The sequence below is a fragment of the Haliotis rubra genome, unplaced genomic scaffold (assembly GCF_003918875.1).
Source record: "Haliotis rubra isolate DU_JTF1 unplaced genomic scaffold, ASM391887v1 Scf352, whole genome shotgun sequence".
NCBI classification, from domain to species: domain Eukaryota; kingdom Metazoa; phylum Mollusca; class Gastropoda; order Lepetellida; family Haliotidae; genus Haliotis; species Haliotis rubra.
Window position 1 is genome coordinate 678,506 of NW_025767027.1, and position 21,427 is coordinate 699,932.

Here is a 21,427-nt window from a genome sequence, read left to right on the forward strand (position 1 = left end):
CTGCTGCATTGTGCATGAGGTGTGTAATGCCATTAACCCATACATATTCCCAGTTGCTGTCAAGTTCCCTGAAGGCGAAGAACTTAAAAGAGTTATTTCAGGCTTCCAAAAGAAATGGAACTTTCCAAACTGTGGAGGTGCTATAGATGCAACACACATTCCAATTTGTGGCCCCGCAGCAATTCAACTCTGATTATGTGAATAGAAAAGGGTTCTAGTCAATCATCATGCAAGCTGTTTGTGATGATAAGTACAGGTTCACTGATGTCTGCGTAGGCTGGTGCACGACGCACGGGTGTTCTCAAACTCTAACCTGAGGGCTTTGGCAGATGGTGGTGAGATATTATCGCAGACCGCAGAGATGATGGACAGTGTAGGCCCTGCTGATCATAAAGTGGATATGCCCAGTGTCATTATCGCAGACCCTGCGTACCCTATGTGTCCTTGGCTACTGAAACCATATAGCAACAGAGGGGCTCAGAAAAAGGAACAATCCTTCTTCTTCAACTACTGACTGAGCAGTGCACACATGACTATTGAAAACACATTTGGCCGCTTCAAGGGGCGATGGAGACGTTTCTCTAAGCGCATTGATGTGGATGTGGAGTTTGTGCCAGTACTTACTGCAGCTTCAGTTGTCTTGCACAACATGTGTGAGAATGAGCACGAGTTGTTCGACCCAGACTGGCTGCAGGACGCAGATGTTGGAGCAGGAGAGAGAGGACAAATTCATCCAGATCCAGTCACTGGATCAGCTCTTCGAGATCTCCTTACACTGAGATCTGGTTCTTTCACAACCCATGTCATGTAAAGCATTGCTGATTCTTGTGTATACAGCATTGTCTGTTCTCAAGACACTATCCAGTTGGAACTGTGCTTTCAAGTTACCCCAAATACTGAGTCGAATTACCCCGTGAGCACTTCTTCTTTGGTGGCATTTTCATTGAGTCCATTTTCTGTACAGGGGTGTTAGATTTTTGTCATTTGACACCCGTGAAAAATTATAAAAAGCGTTTACAAGACACGTTTGCCTCTGGGGTAAACAGATTTGCCCTACCTCTTGACCTGGGGCAGATTTTGCCTCAATACCCTCAAGGGGGTAAATATTTACCTCCTGTATGTACCGTTTACATAACGAAATTTGCCCCTTGGAGGTATTTTACCCCCAGGGGCAAACGTAAACATGTCTTAAGATGATGTCTCAACAGGCAAGATGTGCCTGTCAGTGAGGCCGGAGCAAAACTGGACGTATTGCAGGCTGTCGGGGCCGGATGTTGTGCTCCCTCAGTCGGTTCCGTACAGTCCTGATTGGACGTGGTCCGTGCAGTCAAACTTGCAGTCTTGAATCGATTCTTTAGATGGGTCAGCCGAATGTGGTTGTCTTGCTGACATGACGTCACGGTCCGAGGCAAATTTCTCGTGTGAGAGATGAAAACGATGATGAAAACGTCTCCATAGAGACGATATCGTGTTTCGATGGACACATGAAGTGTCTGGCCACTTCATTTTGGGTCATTCCAGTCTCCAGCATACCCACGGTGCGGAGACGCTGAATTTCTGTAAGCCGTGGCATGACATACGCGGTTGAAATTAACGTGTTTTCCACAACATTCCGAGGCTAGAGAATAATCAACCGTTCTTCCATTTTCAATATCAGGAATGTGAATTTCAGGTGTCAAAAAGCATGCAAAAAGTAAGTTCATTGTGCACAAAGTGACACCAAATTTCATACAAAGTACTTTGCTACATGTTTATTTACTGTTAATCTTATAACTTTTCAAATAACTATGAAATTTGAAGCTATCCAAAGTTACCTGCACTTTTAAATAACACTTTTCAGGAAATCTGGTGTGATATAACCCCAAAGTGATGTTCTCATGAACTGCATGATCGTAATCACAGATGTGGAAACAATGTGAAGTTCCTCTAGAGTTCTCACGGAGAATTATTATTATTTATAAATGAGTAATTATATCAGGGACGTAGCTACCATTATAAAAACAGCCCGGGCTGACACATGATTATTGCTAAAAAGGTTGGACAAGTCCTCAATACTATCTAAACAAATAGCTTTGCAACCTATCGGGATTACACGAAACATTTGGCTTGCTACGTGCCTGTATATGGTTATTAACCAGTGAGTTCACGAGACAGTGAGAAACACAAGCAGAGCTAAAACTAAAGCAATTTTCGGAAATGTAGCCCCAAAGTTGTCATACATACCAAACGGTATTGTCCTATTGGTGATGGAATGCCGAGTTTCAAAGTCGTGGTCTAATAGAGTTGGGGGGAATTAGGAAAAAAGCAAACCTGATCATTGTCGGAGAGTACGAGGAAAGCTGGAATCTGTTTGACCCAGCTGATAATGGTGAAAAGAAGTCGTGCCATGACCTCTTGCCACACGTCGTGTTGTAGAGTCACCATTGATGTCATCAGCGGAGGTGATGTGAACGCTGAAGGCGCATGTAAACGCATCATCTCAGGTGGAAGTTCACCAGCGTATCCCATTACAACCATGGGGTGGTCAGGTCGGAGACTGAACTTATGGAATGAGTCCACATCAAACTTGACTGCCGTAGACGGATTGGGGTTTGAGAGACTTAGATCAATAGGTCGGTCTTGAGAGTGGCTGTGGAGGGATACACACATTTCTGGGGACTTCATCTTGGGTTTCCTGGGGCCACGTTCATGCTGGACCGCTGTCATGGAACAAAACACGAGTTCATTTACTCTTTATCATATCTGATAGTACTAAATATGTGTAAAGACATGCAATACCTTCAAGTACTGGCCTATATTATGTCACAGCCTGCATTGTACATTCATAGATATATTCATTGCGTTTGATTTGTTTCTTTAAAAAACCCCAGATACATAATGTCCCTGTTTTTTTATGGCATCCTACCGTCTTTGTTCATTTCTGAGTCAAAACACTTGTTTAGCCTGCATGCTCTACACTGGTTGCGGTGTGTCTTGTCTATGGGACACATGCCCTTCATCTCTCCCTGGGCCTTGCACGTGTACACGCGGTTCTTGTGTATGCTGCGCTTGAAGAAACCGGAGCAGCCTGCAATAGATCGAAGCTGAAAATGATTGGATACGCATCTGATGCCAAATGTGACAGTTGAGACGTCAGACTTTTAACTAATTTACGCAAACGTAATATTAATATTAATATTAATATTAATATTAATATTAGCACATGCAGTATTGGAAACACATTACCATATAGGTTTCAGATATTTTATTTCTTGTCAAACATTTACAAATGTGTTGCGGATATTTTACAATCAAACATGTAGTGTCCAGTGTTGATCAACTGATGTAGCAAGTCAACATTCGTACCGTCACAGCTGTAGATGCCGTAGTGTTTACCGGAACTGCGGTCGCCGCACACACGACATGGGATGTCGAGCAATCGGTCACCTTGAAAAAAGGGAACACTCTTATTCAAACGACACAATAATAGTTTGGAAGAGATTGAATTGACACTTGAAACACAATAGGTACAATATGTGATATGTGACAATGAGATCATAAAAGACATATAAATCAAGGTAAAGATTGTGTTGTCATATAACTGGAACATTGCTGCTGACGGTATTATGCACCATGTGGACAAACAACTGTTATATTCTACTCATCACAGAATCAGACAATACCTCTGTTATGGATAAGAAAATAAGAGAGAGAAATAAGTAGACATGACGTAAAAGTGATTTTATTCCTCATCGTCGACAAACACTGTCTTGTTAATGTTGCCGATGTGACGCTAAATAATAACTCACTCACTCTTGTTAACGGGGACAATGTTAATGTTACTATTTGATTGAAGATAATCATGAAATTACAATTTATCTGTCATTGTGTGTAACACCGAAACAGAATTTGTTTATACCGTATAGATCTACTTTAACACGCGTTTTACTGAATCACCTAAATATTCTGAATTCGTACATTGTATCAAACAAACAAAAGCCTGGTTGCTTTGAAGATTCTCAAAAATAAACAATCATATTCCGTCAACGTCGACAGTGACAAGGGCGACCCTTTACCAAAATGTGTTAACAAAGCAGAGGAACTGGTGCAGATAAAATCATGAAGTATGAGAGGAAGTATGAGATAAATCGATGACCAACAGAAGCAGCATAAGTGAATGAGTATGGTTTCACGATGGTTTTATCACTACTCCAGCAATGTCACTTTGTTATCTTCAGAAACCGGGGGTAAACCGGTGGGATAGCCGGGTCATTTTCACTTACCCAGCACCTTTTGTTTTAGGGTCCCAGTTCACTGGAGCGAGATAATCCCCTACAACAAAAGGTGCGCTTTATATTTTGTTCCCTGTTCTATTTGGTCACCTGTGATATTTAGTCACTGTGTTGTATGATCCTGTAAACTCTGAAACCTGTTAAGTTAAGGAATGACTGTGGCAGAATATTGATCGAACACGTTTAGTTTTACATGACACATGTTAATAATTTACATCGCCTTATATCCATATTTTACAAATCGGTATAAGTGCAGGTCTGATGCTGTTAAAGGTTGGGATGATGAAAAATGGAAGGTAGCGGCCTCGATTGTTGACGGACCATGCCCTTCAAACTGATGACAAACTTGTCGATGGCAATCTGTCTGTTGTCTACAATATGGTTGTGTTTGCCTCTGTAAGATGTCAGTGGGTCATCTTGGTGTTGACTGTGGCTCGGCAATCCTTCTGACAACACTTCCAGTGGCTAGAAGTTACTCTCCTTGTAACTTGATACTAAATCTTCAGGACCTAAATAATAAGTACTGACCTCCTCTACCGTTTGGAATGAAATGTAAGGCAGCCTGTACGTTTGCCATGGTGAATAAATGCACTAGACCACAGTTCAACATTATATACTTGTATTCAGAGAACATATTTCACTTGTGTGATGTTACAACAAATAATATGTAATGTCCGTCCGCGTCATGGTGAACTGCTCTCAGCAGGCTAATAAGGTGAGCTAATCCTCCAGTTTGCCGGACCATATCTCTCAGGCATTAACAGTATTTGCACAATCAAGCAAGCATAACTGTTAATCCCCCGAGAAGACCCCGGGATAGCCTCGTTATTAAAGGGCTTTCTCGTCACGCCGAAGGGTTTACCCCCCGGTTTCCCAATATTTCTTAAAATTATACGTTCAGTAAGGCGGAGAACAATAGGAGGATTGGTTGGGGCATTCCAATTCTCGACTGAATGTGCTGCTACCTTGTTGTATCAGAGTATGAAAGCCACTGCAAAATTTTACACCAGAACATTTTACTCTAAGTTTTCCATGTCAACACTCCCGTGAGGAATATACCGATTACTGTTGAACCTTTTGCTCCTCATGTACATAAATTGCAGCCCAAACTATCAGTACTACCTTCATAAGATCTAGAGCTAAAGGCACCAGTGAAGAGCCACCTCCTCGTGGTGGGTGCTGGGTAACGCTAAGCGCTCTTCAACCCCCCGTTGTGGACCCGGGGGTATATTTGGTCCACCAACCCGTTTGCCGTGGGTTGCGCCCCTGTGTCGGTGGTGGAAGGGATTCTGCTGGTTGAGGGCACTGGTTTCAGGAACAGTGTTCCTTTGCCCAACACACCACTTCGGCCCTGACTTCACCTAGACAGGTGGTTGAATGGGCCCGGTTCAACCAATCGGCTGGTCATGCCGAGCCCTGAGCACTCTATTTTCATTGCTCTGTCACTTTTTGGCTTGTTTTTTTATACATATTGTTAAACTTATTGTGCTTGTAAGTTTATTAGTATACACTGCTTTTTGAAACGTCTGAAAAGTAGAAATTTGCCTAGATGCTGGTGCCAGAAGGCGATGGCTCATGGGCCAATCTGGTGGAAAAATTAATCTTTTAGTTTTTCTGCTTGAGTATATCATCCGAGTATCCTTGGTGCTGCAAGTTGGAGACCCACTTGTTTTTAGCATTGTCCTTGTGATACTCCGTGGTGGGTGGGGAGCTCGGATGATGAACCATTGAAAACTAACTAACCATGGCTTACGAAACCCCCATTACAAAAAAACCCCGTCCACTTGACGCTGATCCAGATGATAACGACCAAGGAATGTCCACTTCAATTGATTACTGGCCACGTTTTCTAGTGATTGAGACTCAAGAGAGCACAAGATTAAAATTGAACCCTTTTGCAATACAGAAAGGCATACAAGGCTTTGCCGGTGACGTTAAAAATATCAAACGTTTACGTTCAGGTGCATTGCTCGTTGAGTACAGCAAAAGACAGCAGGCTAATAACCTGATGACTACTGAAACATTCGTCGGCATTCCAGTATCAGTATCTCCTCATAGAACACTGAACACCAGCAAAGGAATCATCAGAGATAGATTGTTTGCCGACATGTCTGAACTTGATATTGTTTCAGAAATGAAAGATCAAGGGGTCACTTACGTTAAGCGTTTTACAACACGTAAAAACCAGGAAACCATTCAGACTAACACGTACCTGTTTTCGTTTTCCTCTCCAAATGCTCCCAGATCAGTAAAGGCAGGATATTGTCACATTAATGTTGACGCCTACATACCAAATCCTTTAAGGTGTTTTAAATGCCAGAAGTTTTGTCATGGTGTTAGTACTTGCACATTGTCTGTTGTTTGTGCTCACTGTGGTGAGAAGACTCATACAACAGAAGATTGTGACAGTGACTTTAAGAAATGTACCAACTGTGCAGGCAATCACTCACCATTCTCCAAAGATTGTCCCATCTGGAAACAGCAGATGGAGATCAATAAGATCAAGTTCACCCAAAACATTAGTTTTACTGATGCCAAAAAGCTTGTCTTACGATCTGAAATTAAGGAAACCTATGCATCCATAGCCAAAACATCGTCTGATTCAACTCCTCCACTAGCCAAATCGTCTGTAAGCTGTCAAACGAATTGAACCTGGCTCAAAACCGATTCTCTTATGATTTTGTCACCTTCTATGTCTACTCCTCAGATTTTGTCACCTGCAATATCTACACAAACTGCAGAACCACTTCCTGGTACGCCCCAAATCCAATCTGAACCATCTTATGACCGTGACACATCTTCTCAGTCAACTCAAAAGTCTCAATCAACGTCAAAGTTCAACAAATCGTTAAAAACAAAGGCAAACCGAAGCCAGATTCTTTGAAGAAACAAAGTGGCTGAGCCCCATAAGGGTCAGATGATAACATCAAATTATTTAACAAATACGGATCACTTGAGGACATGGACGTGTCCGAAAACGTCCATTCTAGGGCACATAGCTTGTCGCCCTCGAAAACGGTGCGGGGTAGATCCCCAATTAATCCGCCTAAAAGATAGGCCTATCTAACAATATCGTGCAGTTGAACTGTAGAGGACTCCGGACAAATTGTAATGAAATACAGCTATTAATCCGTCTGCAAGAGACGTATCTGAAACAGACAGATAATTTTAACTTTCGTCAGTTTGAAAAGTATCATTATTTTTCCCTTCCAGGTGATAGAGCCACTTGAGGTTCTACTATCCTCATACGACAGGATGTTATTCACAGCCCTGTTACACTTTACACTAATCTCCAAGCTGTTGCAGTGCGACTTACTCTGGGTGTAGCATTTACGTAATGCTCTCTGTATATTCCGCCTTCATCGAACCTTCAGCTGACTGATCACTCTATGATCAACTCCCAAAGCCATGTGTTATTATGGGTGACCTAAACGGTCACAACCCACTCTGGGGCAGTACTAACACTAATACTAAAGGCAAAATACTTGAAGATTCATTTCCAATAATGACCTGTGCATATTTAATGATGATTCAAGCACCTATCTGCATCCTGCAACTGGCACTTATTCTTCTCTGGATTTGTCTCTTGCAGATTCTAACCTCCTGAATGAATTTGATTGGTCTGTTCATAATGCCCTTTGTGGAACTATCCTTTCAGAAATAACTCCATCTGATTCTCCATCGTATACAAGATGGACCTTTCGAAGACTAACTGGTCTTTATATCAAACTATATGTAAATTGACAGTGCGACCTGAATGTTTCAGTGATATAACTGATCCCATTCAAATTTTGCTGACGTTTTAAAGCAAATAGCTGATGAGTGTATACCAAAGTCCTCTACGACTCCACATGTACGAAAACCATCGTTTAATACAGATTGTAGACAAGCCAGAAAAGCGAGGGAAAAGGCAGAGCGTTATTTCCACCATCATCCAACTGTCCACAACTTAAATAAATTTAAAATACTCAATGCAAAGGCGCGTCGTACCTTTAAACAAAACAAATGATAATCTTGGAGATATTATGTCTGAAAAATTAATTCACGGACGCCAATGTCTAAGGTATGGAACATGGTTCAAAATCTGCTGTTCACCATCTTAAAGATGGTGATAATTTAATTACTGACAAGTCTAAAATTGCAAATACAATTGGCGAAACTCTTGCCAAAAATTCATCATCAGCAAATTATGTCCCTGAGTTTCATAGATATCAGAAACAACAGGAAAAGACCAAACTTAATTTCGAATCAAATAACGGTGAAGATTATAACGAAGTGTTCTCATTACATGAGCTACATACTGCTCTTGAGCAAGCTCATGACACTGAAGCGGGTGATGATAATATACATTACCAGCTACTGAAACACTTTCCTGAACCATGTCTGATGACACTTTTAGATATCTTTGACCAAATATGGACGTGTGGAGAATTTCCTCCTTCATGGCGTAATGCCATTGTACTCCCAATACCAAAACCTGGCAGGGATCGAATTACAGACCGATATCTCTAACTAGCTGTGTCTGTAAAATCATGGAACGTATGGTGAATAATAGATTAACTTGGTTTCTTGAAACCAATAACCTTATAACAAAGATTCAATGTGGTTTCAGGAAAAATCGTAGTACCATTGATCTTTTGGTACGTTTAGAATCCTTTGTTAAAAATGCTATAGTAAATAAACAACATGCTGTATCAGTTTTCTTTGATCTTGAGAAAGCTTATGATACGACCTGGAAGCATGGCATTTTGAAGGATTTACATGATTTTGGTTTGAGAGGCCGTTTGCCTCTTTTTATATCACAGTTTTTAAAAGACAGGCAATTTCAAGTCCGAGTGGGTTCAACCCTGTCTGATCATTATAATCAGGATCAGGGTGTCCCACAAGGCAGTATTTTGTCTGTCACACTGTTTAGCATCAAGATCAATAGTTTATCAACGGTTTTAAATGATTCAATTGATGGATCATTATTTGTGGATGATTTCCATATTTCTTGTCGTGGTAAAAATATGCATACTATTGAACGGCAACTTCGGTTATGTTTAAACAAAATAAATAAATGGTGTCTTGAAAATGGCTTTAAATTTTCTAAATCAAAAACTAATTGTATACATTTTTGTAGAAAATATAAGCCTCATAAGGACCCAGAACTGTCTTTAAATGGCACTCCAATCAAAGTTTTAAAGGAGGCCACATTCTTGGGCCTAATTTTCGATTCCCATTTAACATTCCTGCCACATATTAAATCCCTTAAAGCTAAATGCCTGAAGGCACTCGATTTGTTAAAGGTTGTCTCCAATTCAAAGTGGGGAGGGGATTAAACTACCCTCCTTCACATATACAGATCATTGGTGCGATCTAAACTTGATTATGGCTCGATCGTATATAGCGGAGCCTGCAAAAGCAACCTTCACCTACTTGATTCTGTTCACCACCAAGGTCTCAGACTTTGTCTTGGATCATTTAGAACTTCTCCAGTTGATAGTCGAGGCAGATGAGCCTTCTCTTTCCCAACGCCGTATTAAATTATCTTTACAATATATTACCAAACTATATTCTAACGAGTCTAACCCTGCATTATACTGTGTCTTCAATCCTCTTTATGAGGATTTGTATAATAAAAAGTCTTCTCTTGTTCCGCCTCTTGGGCACAGAATTAAACCATTCATTTCAGCTGCCGGCATTGAGCTGGAGAATATATCTTCTTCTCGTCTTCTTTCTTCTCCTCCTTGGCAACTGGTGAGGCCTGAAGTTGACCTAACTCTGACCTAACTCTGACAAAGTTTAAGAAATCTGTAACTAATGAATTACAATATAAGCAAGAATATAATCAATTAAAATATAAATATAATACATACAAATCCTTATTAACAGATGGGTCCAAGGATGGTGGCGCGGTGGCATGTGCCACTGTCATTGGATCCAGAACTATATCTTCTCGACTACCAAATAACAGCTCTATTTTCACAGCAGAAGCTAACGCCATATTAACAGCTCTTAAATATATTAATAAACACCGTAGATATAAACAATACATAATATTTTCCGATTCTCTTTCGTGTCTTCAGGCTATTAAAAATATTTCTTGTAAACATCCACTTTTATTAGAAATTATAAAATTGTATAATGAGCTTGCTATTGGCCAATGCGACATCGTCTTTTGTTAGTTACCCAGCCACGTTGGCATTTCTGGGAATATAATGGCTGATTGATCTTGCTGCCAAGGCAGCACTCAACAAATCTGTGACACCACTTCTTATTCCATACTCTGATTACAAAGCTGCTATTAGATCTTATATCCGTGATCCGATGCAAAAGAAGTGGGACACCCAGGTAGGTATCAATAAATTACATGCAATAAAACCAACTATCGGTTACACCTACTTGGGTTGTCAGTCCAGATTTGAAGAGGTCATCATACGACGATGTCGTATTGGCCACACAAGATATACTCATGCATACCTATTGAAAGGTGAGGATCCTCCGTTTTGTATCCCTTGTGATGAGAGAACCACGGTCAAACAGGTCCTGCTTGACTGTGTTGAATTCTCCATCATAAGGGATAGATATTTTAATGTCAAAACAGTAAAGGACCTTTTTAGTAATGTTTATTATCATTTAATCATTGATTTTTTAAAAGAGATAGATCTGTTAACTAAATTTTGATATATGTTTTGTAAATAGATAAGGTTTTATAATTGGTAGTTTAGATTATCAACTTCGATTGTTAGTGGCTGTACCCTCAAAGGGGGGTTGAAGTATTGTAAAATTATTGTCCTCCTGAGAGGACCAATAATGGATTCAGTTTCCCCTATAGTTAAAACGTTTTAGATTTAAATACTAGTTTTACATACATATCTCGATATGGCTGAGATATTGCCGATGTGACGTTAAATATTAACTCACTCACACTACATACATATCTGTGATATTCTAGTTGTTTTACTGTCCTTCGTCGGCAGGTTTTTTTATAATATACATATATTTCTTCTAAATATCAAATGTTCTCGTCACGATATGGCTGAAATATTGCCGATGTGACGTTAAATATTAACTCACTCACTCACTCTAGAGCTAAAACGTCGAAATCGATCTGTTTGAATACCGAATGAATTTTCAACATTTTTCTTGCTTGGGACAGATGATAGTCAAATATTCCCTTTTCAATGCCGTCGTTGTTACTGTGTGGTTTTCAAAGGAAACGCATCATCAGCAACGACAATTTGTGGGCAGGGAAAACTACGTCTAGAAAGCGGTCTGCTGGCGAGATATTAGGATGGTAGTTTTCTTAAGCAGAAGCCAAAGTTGAGTTGTTAAATACACCACCACTGGATATTCTCCCTTTACCAACTATTTCCGCATTCGTAATTATGTATTCATCCTCGACTATGGCCACCTGTATAGTCAATACTAAAGCCACTGTTATAACTGCAGTAAAGCGACCATTACTCAGCTTTTTGCCATGTTCAAAATGTTAACTGATATTCTACCAAAACAAATTAGCCTTGCAGACCCATGCACAGAAGGCGGTGACCTACGATTTCCGATGCAACATAAGATCGTCCTTGTTGACACAAGGCTGGGGAGAGGGGATGCCGAACCACACTCCTAACGACATGGATTCCCAATATCCCGGTTCAAAACGAAGACACATGTATTCCGACAACTCCTCGTCAGACGAGAGTACGCCCTTCCGACCTGACTACTGGCCACGCCTCCTGAGCATTGAAGCTTGTGACAAGCAACCTTTGCAACTGAATCCATTTGCAACCTCCAAAGGTATCGCTGGTATCTGTGGAGAGGTTGCCAATGATACAAAGCTCCGATCTGGTTCTCTCCTGATAGAATGTACTCGGAGACAACAATCCTTGAATCTCCTCAAAATACAAGAATTTGTCAACACCAAGGTTGCTGTCTCAGAGCACAAAACACTTAACTCGTGTAGAGGCATTGTACGGGACAGAGCTCGATGCCTGTCTGACATGACTGAAGAACAAATTGTCGAGGAACTCTCCCAGCAGTCCGTCACGGCCGTAAAACGATTCACTTTCAAAAAGGACGGTGTTGTTTAACCAACAAACACCTATCTCTTTACGTTCGCGCGAGCAAAGATTCCTGACTCGATTAGAGCTGGTTACTGTAGCATTGGTGTGGAGGTGTATGTCCCCAATCCACTCCGGTGCTACAACTGCCAAAAGTTTGGACATGGATCCAAGTCCTGTCGTTCCTCTGCTGTTTGTTACCGCTGCGGTGACAGGCATGAGGGCAATGACTGTACTAAGGAAGTGAAGTGCACAAACTGCGGTGGTAACCATATGGCCTCTTCCAAGTTTTGTCCAGTGTGGCAACGCGAATCTGAGATCCTAAAGATCAAGCACAAAGAAAATGTCTCCTTTCATGAAGCTAAGAAGAGAGTTGCAAGTTTAACTGCAGCCCCTTCAACCATCACCTACTCTTCTGCTGTCTCCCGTCCTTCTATCACTACTGCAACTGTCTCATGTCAGACCGACCTGACATGAGTCATGTCTTCTCAGCCAACTCAACTCAACACAACTCAGCCACTCCATCTCCAAAGCCAAAACTTCTGAATCACAAACTTTAGAACAAATGCCAAAACCAGAAACTGAAACTGCGCGCAAAAAAGGGAAAAAAGAGGCTAGAGAGACTAAAGCAGCTTGAGCAACTACCAAACACAAAACTCCATCTCCACCTGACACCAATAGGAGTTCATCAAACGCTTTCTCACGTTCACGTGACATGTCACCAGTGGAAGCACCATGAACCCACAAAACATGTTTCAATGGAATAGCAGAGGACTTAAGAATAATTATAACGAATTACAGTTACTGATTCAAGACTTCAAACCATCTGCGTTTTGTCTCCAAGAAACCTACCTAAAAAGGACTGATAAATTTGACATCCGTCGGTACAGTTCCTACCATTCCGTTTCTCCTCCCGGTGTAAAAGCTACAGGAGGCACTTCTATCCTGGTGAGGCAGGGCATCCTCCATAGCGCTGTCCCACTTAACACCACCCTGCAAACTGTTGCTGTCCGTATGACTCTGAACATAGGGTTTACACTATGTTCACTCTATCATCCTCCCTCCTCAACTGTCCGCCTATCAGATCTTCAGAACTTGTATGATCAGCTCCCAAAGCCCTGCATAATCATGGGCGACTTGAACGGCCATAACCCTATATGGGGGAGTATTGATTCAAATAATAAGGGAAAGGTCCTTGAAGATTTTCTCTCCAATAATGATCTATGCATCTTCAACGATGGATCAGACACTTATCTCCGTCCTGCCACTGGAACATGCTCTGCACTTGATCTATCACTTACGGATTCTAATCTCTTACGGATTCTAATCTCTTAAATGAGTTCGAATGGTCGGTCCACGATGACCTTTGTGGAAGTGACCACTTCCCAACTATTCTTACTCCTATCAATCCTGCGGATGAACCACCTTCAACAAGATGGAATTTTACAAAGGCCAATTGGCCATTATTGCAAACTCTCTGCTCTCTTATACCGGACAACTTCAGGAATGTTCCTGATCCCATGGATCTATTTTCTGATATCTTAAATACTATTGGAGACGAAACCATACCTAAGTCCTCTGCAAACCAGAACATACGCAAACCATGGTTTGATACAAACTGTAAACAAGCTAGGAAAAATAGGAAGAAGGCGGAAAAATACTTCCGACAACATCCTACTGTGCATAACCTGTATGCCGTTAAAATGACAAATGCTAGGGCAAGACGTACATTTAAACAAACTAAACGCTGGTCATGGAGGAAATATGTGTCCAAAATCAAGTCCCGCACACCCATGTCCAAGGTGTGGAACATGATTTAAAAGATTAAGGGCAAAGGATCCAAATCTGGTTTTCGCCATCTCAAAGATGGTGACTCCCCTTTTAACCAATAAAGTTGAAACTGCAAACAAACTTGGCGAAACTTTGGCAACAAGAAAAGAAATCTGTCAATTTTAACTCTGATCATGGTGAGAATTACAATGAAACGTTTTCTCTCCATGAACTACGTACTGCCCTGGGGCAGGCTCACGACACTGCAGCAGGAGCTGATGATATTCATTATCAGCTTCTGAAACACCTCCCTGATTGTTTGGAAACTCTACTCAATATATTTGATGACGTTTGGACAACCGGCAACTTTCCTCCTTTGTGGCACAATGCCACTATCATCCCTATACCAAAACCTGGCCGGGATCATACTGAACCCTCAAACTACCGTCCTATTTCACTAACTAGCTGTGTTTGTAAAACCATGAAGCGCATGGTACTTGGAGACCAATAACCTCCTTAGTGACCTCCAATGTGGTTTCCGAAAAAACCGAAGTACCATTGACCATCTGGTGCTTCTTGAATCTTTCATCAAAACTTCCATTGTCAAAAAACAACATACTGTATCTATCTTTTTCGATTTAGAAAAAGCATACGATACAACATGGAAACATGGTATCTTAAAAGATTTACATGAATTTGGATTGAGGGGCAGATTGCCCCAGTTCATATCTCAGTTTTTAAACAACAGACAATTTCAAGTACGGGTAGGTTCAACATTGTCTGATTATTTCCACCAAGATCAGGGCGTCCCTCAAGGCAAACATCCTGTCTGTCACCCTTTTTAGCATCAAAATTAACAGCCTCACTAACGTCCTGAACAGTTGTGTTGATGGGTCCCTTTTCGTGGACGATTTCAATATTTCAGGTCGTGGTAAGAACATGCACGCTATAGAAAGGCAGCTACAAATCTGCCTTAACAAAATCCAAAAATGGGCCAATGAAAATGGCTTTAAGTTTTCAAAATCCAAAACAAATTGTATTCACTTTTGTCGTGAATGCAAACCACACAAGGATCCAGACCTATCTTTAGATGGTACTCCCGTCAAGGTAGTAGAAGAGGCCAAATTCCTGGGACTCATATTCGACCGCCACCTGACACTCTTACCACACATAAAATATTTGAAAACCAAGTGCTTGAAGGCTCTGGACTTACTAAAAGTCGTTTCAAATACAGAGTGGGGAAGGGATCAGACTACCCTCCTTCACTTGTACAGATATTTGGTTCGCTCTAAACTAGACTACTAGATTACAAAAGTAATTTAGAAAAATTAGATTCTATCCACCACCAAGGCCTGAGGCTCTGCCTGGGAGCTTTTAGGACCTCTTCGGTAGACAGTCTATATGCAGAGGCTAACGAACCTTCCCTTGAACAACGCCGCAATAAACTTTCACTGCAATATATCACTAAATTACGTTCATATCAGTCCAATCCAGCATACAAATTGTATTTTCAACCCTCTCTATGAAAACTTGTTTCCTAAACTGCCAAGCCTGATTCCATCACTTGGAATCAGAATTCAACCACACATATCTGCAGCTAAAATTGATCTCAATATCATAGCATCTTACCGACTCCTGTCTTCACCACCCTGACAGATGGTGAAACCACAGGTCGATCTTAGCCTCACTAAACTCAAAAAGTCCGAAACAAATCCTGTGGTGTTCCAGCAGGAATACATCCAGTTACGTTCCAAGTATGAAACCCATAGATCCATTTTCACAGACGGATCCAAGGATGAGGGCCAAGTTGCCAGTGCTACAGTCATTGGATCTAAGACTGTCTCCTCTAGGATTCCCGACAACAGTTCCATTTTCACTGTTGAGGCCAAAGCTATCTTTTCAGCTTTGACCTATATTAAACAGCAGATTCATTCCAAAAACTTCATCGTTTTCACAGATTCATTATCTTGCCTTCAAGCACTTCAAAATGTTACTTCAAGTCACCCAATCAGTCTGGACATTTTAGAACTTTACAACGACCTCTCTACTGGCCAATGTGACATTATCCTCTGCTGGTTGCCGGGTCACGTCGGCATAGCAGGTAACACAAAAACCGGATGCTGCAGCAAAAGCAGCTCTTGACAAGCCCTTATCTCCACTGCTGATCCCGTACAGTGATTTCAAACCCACTATCAAAAGCTATACTCGGGACCTCATGCAAAAAAGGTGGGACACCCAAGTAGAAAGAAATAAACTGTATGAATTGAAGCCAACAATTGGTTATACCTACTTAGGTTGTCAGTCAAGACGTGATGAGGTAATTTTACGACGATGTCGTATTGGCCACAGTCGGTTTACTCATGACTATTTGCTGAAAACAGATGGCGATGGACCCCCCATGTGTGTCTCTTGCGATGAGGTTTTCACCATCAAGCATATTCTGCTTGACTGCGTGGACTTATCGTCTGCAAGGGACTCACATTATGATGCAACAAATCTGAAAGATCTGTTCTCCCGCGTGAGCGCTCATCTGATAGTGAACCACCTGAGGGAAATTGATCTACATCATAAATTGTAACTGTGTAATGTGACTAACAAATTGCCTGCCTTTAAATTTAGTGCTATGACTTTTTCTGCTTTTAAATGACAATGTAATTGAATATATGTCTTTGAAATAAAACTCATTGTGACTCTGTACTTACAATGTTTATTAATGCAGACTTGTTATCGTCGCTATATGGCTGGAATAATGCCGATGTGACGTAAAGCCAAACTCAAACTCAAACTCAATGATTCTAATTCACGACAACAATATCGTCTGTATGACGTAACCAATACACTTGTACGCGTGAATCTATATTTGTCCAAATGCACTTACTATTTTTGTGAACTCGGTTATTTCTAACCGTATTGGTAATGAAGACATTAATTAGAATAATGTTAAAATGTATGCGCAGCCATATGGTTATTTTTTCTTCTATTGTCCGATATTACAAAGACATTCAACAGTGTGGCATCAGGGATTAATTTACAAACTGAATACGTATTGCGTGAAGGGTAACATGTAACTAGTGGGTAAAAAATGCGTAAATGAGAGAAAAAACAAAGGGTATATACACATTACTATGTCGTATGAAATCTATGTGACGGCAGGCATCCTCGCGTCTTGAAATTCGTCTTTGTAGTTCGAGCGTTTAATTAACATTGCACATCATCTTGAACGTCTAACTCGACCTTATGAGAACGACACATTTCAAAATTACGCATCATATGCTTTTAAAGGATTTTGAAGAAAAAAACAATGTGCAAGTTGTCAATGGAATAGCATATAATGAATTGTTACATTCAACAAACGGGAAACGGAAGTAATACATTTTTCATTAAAAAGAAAAACTGATGATACGTTCCACACCAATTCTCACAAAATGTGCACCAACTGATAACTGAAACTGATAAAAACTGAAAGTTTTTTCTTAAATGATAAATCATTTTATTGTTAGAATGTGCATAAATTGATCATCAAACTTACTATGCATGCGTTTTTGTTACCAAGTATTACTGGAAATATATTTCACATAAGTTTTATCTGTATTATATTGTGATTAACAACAAAACTTGGCCATTATACAACATGAATACAAATCTTATAATATACGTTACCGTCACACTACCATATCTATATAACAATTTACAAAAATTACTGGTGAAATGTTGCTGTACTTTTACACAGTTACATTAAAAGATACAAAAGTGATTAACTGTTTCTTCGTTTCATTCAATATTTAAAGTACAGACAGTACAGAAGTACAGTGAAAATTCACCCAAACTGTAATCACGTTACCTGTTTAGTTTGGTGTAGAATATCAACAATGATAAGCCAATTAAAAATAATAATCATTTAGTGTTTAGAAGAGTTCATGACATAGCTTTAGATCCATAAAACTGTCTTACCTGAGTAGCCCTGATAGTGTGTGATGAACTGTAAAGTGTCACTGGATAATCGTGCACATTTCAATCACGCCACTGAACAACAAAATGTCCGTCATGCCATTTGCTTTTGACGCTTGGGTGACTGTGGCAATATTACTTGTGGAAGCAGTGGACGGTCAGTGCCAAAGATACCTAACTTTGTGTGCATACCGCGAAAAAGATTTTTTTTACCTCGAAAAAGATAATGCTCCTTTGGAATTAAGGTCACGTAGATTGCATAACCTAGACTACACAGACGTCATTTAGCACCCACCAAGCGTTAAAAGTGTAAAATAAGAACAACCCCTTCACTTAGTTATTACTACTGAATAGGTCCATTCCTTTTAAGAACCTTTTGGTGACACTGGGTGTACAGTTTTTATCTTATGGTGGTCACGTAGATTACACCCTTAACAATCTCTACAACTTTATACCTGTGAAGCATCATGGTGAGAAATCGGCTGAAATTTAGTGGCCATGAGATTGATATTGTATTGTCCCAATATAAAAGTGTAAATAAGGCATACTATCTAATGAATACTTATAATTTTGAAAAAAAAAGATTATGTGGTCATTTTCATGGGGTAACGTGGATTACACTTTTATGGAGACATCATATTAAACATAAATTCTAAAAAACCCATTTTGTGAATTTCTTCATATCCACCACCAAATTAGAAACTTGACATCTTTTCTTTTTTGTTTCTTGTTTTGATGACCGCCTCCGTGGTGTAGTGGTTAGAGCGTCCTCCCAGAGAGCGGAAGGTCGCGGGTTCGATCCCCGACCGCGTCATACCAAAAGACGTTAAAATATGGTACTTGTTGGTCCCTGCCTGGCGCTCGGCATTAATGGGTACAACAAGGATTTGTCGGCTCGGAGTCAGTATACTGTGTCTGAGTGGGGTATTCATGCTTCACTGAGGCATGGTATCTCAGTGGGCTGGCAGTATAAAACCAGCTTCAGTCTGGGCTATTACAAGCAGCCGCACATACACACATACACACGCATGCACGTCGTCATATGAGCGAAATTTCTCAAGCACGACGTTAAACCCAATTTCACCTCAACTCACCTCTTGTTTTGATATATACACGGAAAGACATGTAGGCTAGTCATAAAGAGTGAAACACGACACTCACTGGATCACCTTAACCATCGCAAATGCCATGGAATGAAAACACACAGACATTGCACAACAGGAAGACGCATTAAGATTGCACGTTTAATAAAAATCGAATATGCCACTTATCAGGAGTATCACGTGACATGACGTCATATGAGCCTGTTGTTGATGGCTTCCTCGTTGATTTTACCTCACATCTTAACAGCGTCGATGGATTCTAAAGCAATAAATGATGTTCCTGGTGATATTTCTATACTAGGATCCTAGTTCTCATTAATAAAGTATCAAGTCTCCATACAAGATCCCGCAGATAAGTTATTTGCGAAAACTGGTGACAGGGGCGGATACAGCTTTTTGAGAAAGGGGGGGTGCACACTATTGAGAAAAGGAGGGGTGCACACTTCATTTTCACCCGAGTTTCAATGGTCATTTAACAAACTTTCAGCACAAAAAGGGGTGTGCGCACCCCTGCACCCCCCCTCTGGATCCGCCTATTGGTGAATTATAAAATTCTAGTCAAGGCAATGTATCTTTCGCTAGTTTTTGCCTATGGAATTAGTTATGGTACTCGGCCATAGGCTTAGAATGACATCTTGTCAGCCAATGAGAATACAGAACAAATTTCCGGCACACACTACTGACAAAGTGAGTCTGATGTCGACGTGCGTAATTGGGCAAAATGGAAAACGAATGAATGTAACAAGTACTTCATGATTTGCCGTTGTATTCGGCAAATTTTCGGGTAGATTGCAGTATGTAGGGCTCCAAACCGGGACGAACGTCAAGCTCATGTGAAATCTTTTGATAATATATATTTCATCACAATCGCACTTGATTTAATCTATTGTAAAAATACCACTTACAGTAGGTTGTAACATGCAATGGTGTAGTGTAAATGAATCTCGCGGGGACTCCTTCCTTGTTAAGCCAAGCGTTTGGATTTTCATACCCCATGTGTGCATGTGTCTTTCATTTGCACACGACTCGAAGTGATAGGAACATTTCTTCTGCCAAAATCTGTCTTTTCACTTGGAGTGAGTAATTGAATATTGTTTTACGCCACTTTTAGCAATATTCGAGCATTTTCACGGCGGGGGGCACCAGAAATGGGCTTCACACATTGTACCCATGTGGGGAATTGAACCAGAGTCTTCGGCGTGACGAGTGAACGCTTTAACCACTGGGCTAACTTCACTTGAAAACGGAAGGCATGGTGGCTCTTTCCATCGTTCGACGATGCCGTCCATCCACAAGCAAAGGAATACGCCATCGTACCATTACAAAAACGACAGAAATAACAGCGGAATATGCATATTGGCCGAAGCTCAGATAACAGAAACAGTTTTCTCGATTAAAACAAACATATGCATTTTTAGGGCTCCTTGCCTCTCGGCAGGAGACCTATTGTAATTGTTCGGAGTATTATTATTATTATTTATTATTCGGCCGATTTTTGTACCAAACATAACTCCTAAACCAATGCTCCGAATCGCTTACAGAAAATCACACAGATGCGCATCGAGGTGAAGATATTCCCCATAAAATTCTCTAGGCTCTAGGCTCAATAGCAAAGGGGAGATAATTCAGAATTAATTCCAGAATTTCAAAGTTTGACAGCAAATATCTCAAGAACTAATTGTTCCAACACTTCCAAATCTCTTGTACAGAAGCACAATTGAATTTCCAACAATTTTGCCTGACGGGTCAAGTTGCTAAAACGTACCGTTTGGCAGTTATTTTTGTTTTCAGTTTTTGGCCATGTTTTTCAGCAGCAGTTTTCTGAGTAGTTTGCTCCCGAAATATGCTGAGCTCCAACCATCAGCTCTAGACATTCCAAACTTTCCATAACTGATGTCCAGTAACCATTGTGCAAATTCTGCACAGTACAGTATGGTAGATGGAGTCTTGGTGATTCCAGAACACTAATTGTTTTAACGTTGACCCAAGAACAACTGAGATACAGCCTTTTAAAGAGAAAACTATTTCTTCTCCAGAACTTCTTAAGAAAGGTACATGACCCCCGCGACCCCGGCTGTATTTGAAAGATCCTCTTGCCTGTCAAAAACGTGTTCTGGCTCCGTTTTGGACGATGATTTCTTGCCCTCAAAATACAATAGATAGAACTAAAGCCAAGGAGCCCACATCGTTGCTTGCAACCATATTTTTAAATTAATAATTGGGGTTCATATTTCTGATGACTTTACCTTTCACCCATCAAATTATTGCAATTTTCTAGTATCATGCTTTAAAG

At 40.5% G+C, this 21,427-nt stretch overlaps 1 protein-coding gene across 1 annotated transcript in view; it reads right to left on the reverse strand.

Annotated features, from left to right (window-relative positions):
• Window positions 1–21,427, reverse strand: part of LOC124285111 (protein dissatisfaction-like) — an 85,536-nt gene that overhangs the window by 23,834 nt on the left and 40,275 nt on the right. The window contains exons 2-4 of the mRNA XM_046721265.1: window positions 3,346–3,426; window positions 2,906–3,067; window positions 2,311–2,699 (exon numbers count right to left, since the gene is read on the reverse strand). Of these exons, the coding sequence (XP_046577221.1) occupies window positions 2,311–2,699; window positions 2,906–3,067; window positions 3,346–3,426 (632 nt within the window). The remainder of the gene's footprint in view (window positions 1–2,310; window positions 2,700–2,905; window positions 3,068–3,345; window positions 3,427–21,427) is intronic.